The following is a 10,080-nucleotide window of genomic DNA, read 5'->3' as shown; positions in this document are numbered from 1 at the left end:
GACCTGATAAGGTGCTGCAAGGATTATTAAAAGGTAGGAGAGTTTCTGTCATTTGCATTTTTTTTTCCGGCTCAATTTTCTACCCATCAAGATATTATTTTTTTTATTTTTTTTAAAAAAAGATGAGTTGATGGATACACAATTGTGTGCACCGCCTTTACATAAAATGATCCAGCAACCTTACAGGATCCTACAGTCTCCATCTACAGTACAATACAGTGCAGTGATGTGCAATGATGTCCTTGCCCCTGATTGTCGAGGGGGAGGGGGGAGAAAGTGTGAGCGGTGCAGTTCGGGAATTGTAGTCACGTAGTAACGTTCAGTTGGGGTTCGAAGCCCGGCCAGCGCCGTGAGCGAACTACATCTCCCAGCATGCCGCCTGCGCCCAGCTCGGGGCAGCGGGCGATGCTGTTCACACACGACTCTGCGCATGCTCGGGTTGCCGGGGGGCCTGACGGGAGATGGAGTTCACACACGGCTCGGCGCATGTTCGGGGTGATTGAGAACACTGCGCATGCTCCGAATCGGTGGCCCGGCGTGATCGAGAGCACTGCGCATGTTCAGGGTAGCGGGCGGCCTGACGGGAGATGTAGTTCGCTGTGGGCTCGGCGCATGCTCAGGAGGGGCGGGTTTGAAAAAAAAAGTCCCCTTTCCCTGGATCCTCGTCAAGATGGCGGCGTGGGGCAGGAGGCGCGGCGTCCAGGGGATGAGGGAAAGGTCAGTGGCTTCACTTCGACTCCTGGGTTTTTTTCTCTCTCTCTCCCCCCCCGACCCCAACCCCAACCTCCTGCCCCCACCTCACGCCTTAAAATCCTCGTGTCATCTTAAAAGAGAGACGTCCGTTGGAGGAAGTTTGTGAAGGGAATGTTCGGTTGTGACGGTGGGCGCGCGGGGCTGAGAGTTAGTTCGCTGAGGCTCCGGTTCCTTCAGCGGCCTACACCCGGGGAGAGGGGGGGGGGGGAGAGGGGGAGAGGGGGTGACCACAAGCCTTTCAGCCTCTCGCTATCCCGGGGCTTTTGTGCTTAAAATACCCGGGTTTCATATTCCTAATATCTTGGCCTTTCGTCAAAGTGCTTTCCAGCCTCTCTCCCCCTCCCTCCCTCCCTCCCTCCCTCGCTCTATCTCTCCATCTCTCTCTCTATCTCTCCTTTCCATCTCTCTCTCACTCCCTTTTTTTCTGCTCTGGTCAAATCTGCTCTTATTATAGTCACAAGTTATTCGAGGGGGCGAGAGAGGGCTAATTGAACACTAAATCTATTTTTTTCTTCTCCTCCCCCTCCCTTTTATCCCCCTCCCTCCATCCCCTCCCCCTCCCTCTTATCCCCCTCTCTTCTCCCCCTCCCTTTTATTCCCCCCCTTCTCTCCCTCCCTCCCCCTACTCTCCCTCCCTCCCCCTTCTCTCCCTCCCTCCCTTCCCCCTCCATCCCTTCTTTCTTCTTAAAAAATAAACTCCACTTTGGCTCTCTAGACAGTTGTTGGGCTCTCTCCCCCCCACCCCCCACCCCCCAAGTTTGGCTGAATGAGTGTGACGTGCTTTTGCGCTGTAGCTGCTACGTGAGGTTCTGGGAGATGTCTTCTGTTTTAAAGCCCCCCCCGTGTCCTTGTGGGTCAAACGGGAAAAGTCTGCAATTGCTATCAAGGAGACGGAAACATAGCTTGACTCATTGCACCACATACCCCCATCCAACTGGAGGATAATTAATTGGCAAGTGTGCAAAAAAACAGTTTATATATCACTGGTGAGAACATCGAGTGAATTGTGTGGACACTCCTGCTCACGTGCGAGATATAAATATCTAGTGCACACTTGGCCACTACATGTACCATTCGGTCATAAACAATTAAATAGTGACCTGCAAATTGAAAAGGGAGTTAAAATAGGGAGTTTCAGCAGCAGAATCCTTTTTAAAGTCTACAATTACACCATTGCTTAATGCATTCCTGTGAATGTTATTTCAACTGCACGTTGGGACTGATGACATTGAGGATGCTGCCTTTGCAAGCAAATGAACTAGAAGAACCTTTGTATAAATTGTCTATTAATAATAGTTCAGTTCTCTTGAGCGATAATTTGTTGAAGCCAATTACCCAAATGTGTTTAAACCAAACCATTATTTGATTTTGATGGTGAGACATAAGATTTTTGTTTTTGATGTGCAAAACTCTTAGCATTGTCATTTCTGAGTTGCAATCATTGTTACCGCTATCTCCAGCAAGGACGGTGGAAACATTAGAGTTTGATATGGATTCAGCACTTATAATAGTACATAACATGACATTTCCTGTCATTTCATTAAGTTGGTTGGCTCCTGTCATGATTCTTGGAATTAGTTCTAAACTTCAGCCTCTGACTGAAAAATTAAAGTTCACATTTAGATTATTGAGAGCACAGTGTCAATGCATTAATTGGCTTAAACGGTTTTCTACATACCCCGGGTTGCCATGCTAGTCAGTTATGCTTATTACAAACGGGCCCGATAGTTACTATCGTTTAAAATGTCTGATATCCTTAATATTCATGAACTCATTGTTGAGGGGGTTTGAAGGAATGGCTTGTTTTGACATATAAAAATCTACAGAATCCATTAAATGGTTAATCTATTGTGATAACAAATGTCAAGGACATGTGTGTATAACAGGATTATTAACCATAGCGCTGATTATTTTGGTTTTAACTTGTGCCAAAAGGTCCCTGACATGGAAAGAAATGTCCAATATACAAACTCCCTTTTCTGTTCTTGATGAAGCACCCAAAATATTACGTTTTAGGGTGGATTTGGATATTTTTTCATTCTACTGTTGTCCAACTGATTTCACATATCATTGAAATGATATTCAATGAAATGATGATATTGCATGCATTGAGATTGTTGTGATATTCTTCAAACTTCAGCATAATACCAAATAAATAAAAACACATAAAAATTCCAAAGGTGACGTGTTTGAACTGAAATCATATTTTCTACATACTTAAATAGGAAAAATATTCTTGAAACTAAAACCAGCTAGTGGCAATGTTACAGTGCAAAAAATGCAGAAAGCAAATGACAGTTGAAGCTGTAGCAAACAAAAAAAAGTGAATAATTTGGTAACTAATTTTTGCACACTTTTAAACGTCACATAATTGTACGAGATCAAATCCAAACAGATTGAGATGTGTGATGAAAACATTATATATGAGGGATTGAGGTAAATAATTCATAATTTTTCAAACTGATCTACTGTGATAACTTTCAAGGATATGTCTGCATAACAGGATAATTGACCCCAGTGTTGTCTAATTGCAGAGAGAGATAGGATACGTATTTGTTTGAGTGCACCCAGGACATTGCGTGTCTCTGCGTGCTCGTGGCAATAACAAAGGCTGGGAAACAGGTAATCTGTCAACAGGAAGTTTGTAGTTGTTTTCTTTACATTCTTATAACTTAAAAAAAAAGTTTCCAGTAACTTGCTTGTTCTGGTGAGTGCTGTTGATTTGAACAAAGATACTTTATGGCATCTTCAGTTTCGATTTGGGGTTGGTCTGTGTGCTGCTGAATGATTAAGTTGCTTGACGTGCAGTAACACATTGTGTCTATACTTGATTAATTTCACGGCTTTGAGTTTTGAAAAAGATGAAGGGTGAAACATTTTGGTAAGGAGTTCCAGAGCGCAGTGGCTGAATAGTGTGCATCATCGAGGGAGCAAACTCACCATAAGAATTACACATCTATTCAACATGAAAAAGATATTCTGTGATGTCTATCAGGGTACAGCAGAGTGTCTTGCAGAGTGTAAATTATACTAATTGAAAACAAAACCATATATGGGGTTGGACAGTTTGGGCCGGGAGACAGGAGCATAGAAGCTACTGTAAAGCAATCCAGTGTTTAATCACTTAATACTAAAAGGAAAAGTTCTGCAAACCGTTAAATGCTTAGTACAGGATATGCAGAATTATTTCAGCAGATTAACGAATGTTTCTTAGTATCTACGTATCACATGGCCAGTGTTTGTAGTTTTACTTTCGAAAGACCTGTAGTGTGGAACAAAAATACGTTGCCTTAAGAAGAGAATCTGCCCCACATTGTAGAGCAGCCAGGCATCTGTTGGTTTTGAAGTAGTCTCATGCTTTTGACTCTTAAGTTAATCAGAAATCTTTCCAGGCTGTTACTTTGCTTGTAATTTAGAAGCCGAATGCCATTTCAGTAACTTTCCATTAAATGCATCAGCCTCCGGGTTATCCAATCAGTATGTATAATTGTATTAGGCATCCATATGCCTTGCAGAAAATTTCCAGCTGAAATTTGCTCACTTGTGTTACAAAGTTCAAGGGTTGTACTTAGATGACTGTGTGCCAAATCAGCTTTGTGTAAAAGATGGTCCAAGTAAACAAGAGCTATTTTGGTTAAATAGTATAGTAGTCTGGTGTTGTCGCAATAAAACATGGTATTCTGTGTGCTATAAAAATGCAAGTTATTGTAAAACCCGGTGGCTACTCATAGAGCTGAGTGCTCAGAATTGGTTGACATTTGGCCTTAATATGTACACCATGTTTCTGATTATTGCTTTTAAGTACATTTTCACATCTTTTCCAAAAGCCAGAAAGTCTACAGGAAATCTACTGAGAAGAACTCTTTGCTAAATATGCCTTTGCTATGTATTGTTCTGATCTCGGCTGCTTGTTGTAACGAGGTCCTGATTTTATTTATCTATTATGGGGGGGGAAAAAAATCATAGTCACAGTTTCACTGTTCTGTACATGATCTGGAACTTTCAATCTGTGAATAGCACCTTTTTTTGGGCCAGCTAGTGACATGTGGAAACCCATCACCGTGCTTACCGGCTGCACTATCAGCGTAGTTCACTTGCAAAACACAGTCACTACACTGTCCTTTACAGTACATGCTATCCTTGAGACAACTCAACAATGTGATATGGCAGTATATATCCAATGAAAGGATGATTAATATAATCTGATACTTTTCATGGTTTCTCCACAAGTAACTGGGTGGTTGGGTTTGTGCTGAGTTCACTTGCTTGAGAGGGGAAAACAGTGTGGATGTCCTTTAATCCAATAAGAGGAAATTGAAGTATTAAGGGACATCGCTGCTCTCTATTCTTTGTTGGCTGTTGGGTGTGGGAGAAATTCTCTGTGAAGATATTCTTACATTATCTAGGAGAATATTTTGCTTCTCCATTTCTTCCTGACTTAAATCTCCATTTTGTATGTGTCTTTTTCCTTTTTAGGGGAACCCTGACCTCCACAGATTGCTACATAGTCCGTGAAATCTACAATGGGGAAAATGCACAGGAGCAATTTGAGTATGAGCTGGAACAAGCCCTGGAGGCACAGTACAAATATATTGTGGTTGAGCCAACCCGGATTGGAGATGAAACAGCGCGCTGGATAGCAGTTGGAAATTGCCTGCATAAAACCTCCGTTCTCGCAGGATCCGCCTGTCTGTTAACCCCATTGTCACTGCCCCTGGAATACTCCCGTTATGTTATACTACCAGCCGGGGCCATCAGCGTGGCGTGCGCGGCTCTCTATGGCATCTCTTGGCAATTCGACCCTTGCTGCAAGTACCAAGTGGAGTACGACACGTGCAAACTCTCCCGGTTACCCCTGAACACGCTCACCTCATCCACACCCGTGGTTCTCGTCAGGAAAGATGACATACACAGGAAAAGACTCCACAATACGATAGCATTGGCAGCCCTGGTGTACTGCGTTAAGAAAATCTGTGAGATCTATGTAGTATGATTGAAATTCAAAAAAAAAGACGGAGTTGTATCCACTCTATAGTGCTATTACTTATGACAAAATTGTGGTCAGGTTGAGACTGCAGGAACAAGGTTTATAATAGGTTTTCAAAAGTACCTTCTTGTCTACTGAGGTTTTCAATCCACACACTAGATCTTGTCAATCCCAATGATCCTAACTCTCTGTAAAAGACCACAATACAAATGACGTTTATGTAAGAGGTTTGTAACCTGCAGATCTGCTGAGGTGATTCAAGCGCTGAGAGAGTGCAAATGTTCCTCAACACCCTGAAGTACTTCAATGTGTCTGTGCTGCATTTTTATAAAGGTATTATCTGGCTTACAAAGAATATTTTGAGCTAGAAGATTTCTAAATGTGTTTTATACATTCAAAATTTAATGCAGTAATTTGAAATTGCAATACTGGCTGTTGGCAACTCTCACACCAACTTCAATTGTTGTGATTTTTAAATGAATGTAAAAATATATTATCTACCTAATAAATTACTCCCTGGTCATCAACAGCAAGAGCCAATGCAATCCATTTGATCCAATTTTCCATTATTGCTTCCAACAGTGAAAACTGTAGTGAAATTATGTAATAGGTTTTGAATTGTTAGAACAAAACTGGAGCAAAATTCCTTTATAAACCAGATATTCCCTTTTTAGCATGTTTGCTCTAATGTGCATTAATTCCATGCAACTTGGGTATATGTAATGCTTTTCAACTGTAAATTATTGTCAGGGTTGTGGCAGCTTAATGGGCCATAATGGGTTGATTGAGAAGGAAAGGTGGAGCACTGCTCCTCTGTTAGTTTATAATTGTGTCACACCCGGGTGAACCTACGAAGCCACGTTCCATTTTTAATAGTCTCTTAGCCTTCTCACTAACAAAAAATCTCTTGCTATCACTCTCTCGCTTCTCCTTCCTTCCCCCCCCTCCCGGCTTTTAGTTCATAACTGTGCATGAACCTGGAAATGTATTGAAGGAAGAATCTGATGTAAGTATTAAATCAGTGTCTTCATTGAGTTGAAACCTTTGGCTAACCGTACAGAACTTTCCACCCTTATTGCATTGTTATATTGCATCCCTGTATATTGTCTGGTTCTGGTTTCCATGCACCACAAGCTGCCACTGGTAACATACATATCCTTTGTTATTGGTAATAAAAGGGACCATTTGGGGAGAAGTCACCATTTCATTAGATCCATAATCGGTGACAATTTTCCAACCTGAAACAATAGGTCAGTATTTACCACACACTAAATATTTTTGATTCCTCATAGTAATGGGTGTGGGAAAGTGTGAGTCGATGCAAGGGTATAATATGAAGGATCTAACGTGGAATTGCATTCGCTAGGGCTCCAGATTGTGAGATCAGATTGTGCAGATGCTGTAGTATTACAGTGCAAAGTTACATACAGTATACTGTATTTTCCTTGGCTTGCATTGTGGAAGTGCTATTTATGTACTGCGGTGATAAAATGTATGTGCCCAATTGGCAGACTTGAGCATTCACTGACAATCGCACACTTCAAGTCGTGACAGATTGTTGTGCACGATATATCAAATTTATATTTTAAGAAATATAATTTTTTGGGAAACTTTGACCGTGTATCCTGGACATTCTTCAGACAATCCAATAAAGAATGTGGTGAAATGGTGTTGGAGAACCTCTGGGACGTTACAGTAGCCTGGTTGACATTCATCTCAAGTTTCTCAATGGTAATGAGATGCTTTGTGCTTAACGTGGAGCCTGTGAGAAACACTGTAACCCAAGCTATTTATATATCCAACTGGCTGACACTAATATTTATGGTATATCCCTGACAAGGATTTATCTCGTGTACTGGTATAAAGGAATTTCTACTGGAAACCAGCAGATCACACTGCAGATTTTTTTCTTGCTTAATTTGTGTTTGCCCTACACAACAAATTAAAAAGTTTCTCTAAATCATTTGTCAAGCATAATTTGTGATGTGAGTGACAGATAGTTACAACATTTTTTTAAAAAACACGAGGCGATAAAAAACTATATAGAAACAAAGAAACAGCCTCTCGAGCCTGTTCCGCTGTTCTATAAGATCATGGCTGATCTGTACCTCAACTCCATTTTACCAGTCCTTGCCCCATATCCCTTGATACCCTGACCTAACAAATACCTATCCACCTATAAGTCTTGAAAATGTTGATGGATTCAACATCCACAGCCTTTTGGGGAGAGAGTTTCAGATTCCCACAACCCTTTGGGTGAAAAACTGGCTTCTAATTTCAAGCCAAGCTCTAATTTTAAGATGATGCCCCCTTGGTGGGTGGGTGTGAAGGGCATTATTCCACTGAATTTTCACATAATGTGTAACATAGGGAACTGTTTATAAGTGCAGTCCTGTAGCGTATTGGTTAGAGCACTCACCTCACAAGCGAGAGGACCTGGGTTTGATTCCTGGGCAGGGCGAAACATTAGGCTAGTTTTTTTACTTGACGCGTCTCTGTTCAAAGAGTAGTAGGTAGGACCCCGGTTGTTTAACAAAAAACAAATTTAAAAAAACAAATTAATTTTAAAAAATATTAATTTGGATATGCAATCCATGACTGACTGTGGGACACTGCTGTGCACCATTGGCTCCTGCGATTCGCCCACAAATATATACAGTCGTTTCAATTAACAGTAAATTCTGTGAAGCTCTTTGAGGCATCTCGAAGACGTGATGAGACGCTATATGAAATGCAAGGACTATTACTATAAACGGCCATTCACTTTGCAGGGTTCTACCCAGTAAAGCATCCAGTGCAACCTCAGAACAGAGCTTTCATGCGGAGCTCCACACCAGCGACTGACTTGAGGAAGGTGGATTTTGAAGCACAGGCCGTTTTACCATGTAATCAAAGTAGCAGAGAGTGGCTGATCTGCTTACAAGTACATATGTGAGCTTCAGTAGACTGAGATGCCTTCTCGTTCTAACTTGTGTTGATCCCTGATCTATGCTGAAGGTCATTTCAATAAGCTGAGGGTTTTTTATATAAGGCGAGTGAGGGGAGAAACTATTTTGACTGGTCAGTGAGCCGATAACAAGCCATAAATTTAAGATCCATTACAAAGAAACGTGTGGAGGTTAGAATTTGTTATACACATGGACACATGGCCTTATTGGAGCATGGAATGTATGACCAAATATATTGCTACGGGAGAATCCATAAAACTCTAAAAATGGAATTTGACAACGAGGTGAAGGGTGCGGGGGTGAGGGATTAAATAGTTCAGAGAGCCAGCGTGGGCTGAATGGCCTCCTTCTGTTGCTGATAAAGGTCCTAGGAGCTGACTCCTGCTGGGGGTTCAGTTGCCTTGGAGCAATCATTGTTCACCCTCCAGATCCATCCTTCCTGTGTGAACCTCAGAGCAGACCAGCAACAAGCCACTCATCACACAGGAGGCGAAATATTCCTTTCGTGTCTCATTTCACCACAGGACCGCTCACACAACGAACTAACTCACAAACCTGCTGTTATAACAACAACAAATCACATTGCACTTATATAGCGCCCTCCATGTAGGATAGCGTCCCAGAGCACTTAACAGTGGCGGAGGCTGACTCTGAGCTGGGGGGAGGGGGGAGGTGACCGTAACTACAGTCGAAAAGTGTTCAGACGGGACTTCAAAGAGGGGAGAGAGGGAGCAAGGCGGGGGGATTGAGGGAGAGTGTTCCAGTTTGGGGATGTAGTGGCTGAAAGCAGGAACTCCGATGGTGGGGCAGAGGGTGCGAGGGACGAGCAGGAGGCCGGTGCCAGTCGAGCGGAGGCGCCAGCTGGTGGATTGGGGGAATGAGGAGGTCGGAGAGGTAGGGCGGTGCCAGGGAGCGAAGGGATTTGAACACGGGTGTGAGGATCTTGAAGTCGATCTGTTTGGTGATGGGGAGACAGTGGAGCCTGGGCCAGGACTGGTGAGATGTGGGTACATCCTAAGGCGATGGCCCGGTGAGCCCCTAAGATCTAAAGCGGGAGCCTGAGTTTGCCATTTGCAGGATGTTAGTGGTTCCAAACTAAGTCAGAGAAAAAAACAATTCAAGGCATTTCAGAAACCAAGTAGGACGTGGTAAGTTTTGCTTTGCTCATCTGCTTATTTCAGTTTTGAAGGTCGAGTAGATCTATCCTTACCTGGTTAGGTAAGAGTAAAACATTATGTAATAATAAAAACATTATGTAATAATAAAACATTATGTAAGTTCTTCCAACATCTCAGTGTTCACAGTTTGCTTCAATAGACTGAGCATCAATACTGTAGTTTGTGATTTCCACTCTATGTAGGTGTGTCATTGAACTGACAGGTGATGAGTATC

General features: G+C 42.4%; 1 protein-coding gene across 1 annotated transcript; it reads left to right on the top strand.

Moving 5' to 3' along the window:
- The first annotated feature begins 659 nt into the window (after window positions 1-659).
- On the top strand, window positions 660-7,700 carry tmem11 (transmembrane protein 11). The gene is made up of 2 exons (XM_007903496.2): window positions 660-717; window positions 5,230-7,700. Exons 1-2 carry the CDS (start codon window positions 671-673, stop codon window positions 5,744-5,746), a joined length of 564 nt encoding a protein of 187 aa, XP_007901687.1. The 5' UTR covers window positions 660-670; the 3' UTR covers window positions 5,747-7,700.
- Window positions 7,701-10,080: the final 2,380 nt, after the last annotated feature.

Source organism: Callorhinchus milii, unplaced genomic scaffold, assembly GCF_018977255.1.
Source record: "Callorhinchus milii isolate IMCB2004 unplaced genomic scaffold, IMCB_Cmil_1.0 Scaffold16, whole genome shotgun sequence".
Lineage (NCBI taxonomy): Eukaryota > Metazoa > Chordata > Chondrichthyes > Chimaeriformes > Callorhinchidae > Callorhinchus > Callorhinchus milii.
The sequence above is the reverse complement of the archived record's forward strand: the minus strand, read 5'-3'. Positions and strand labels throughout refer to the sequence as shown.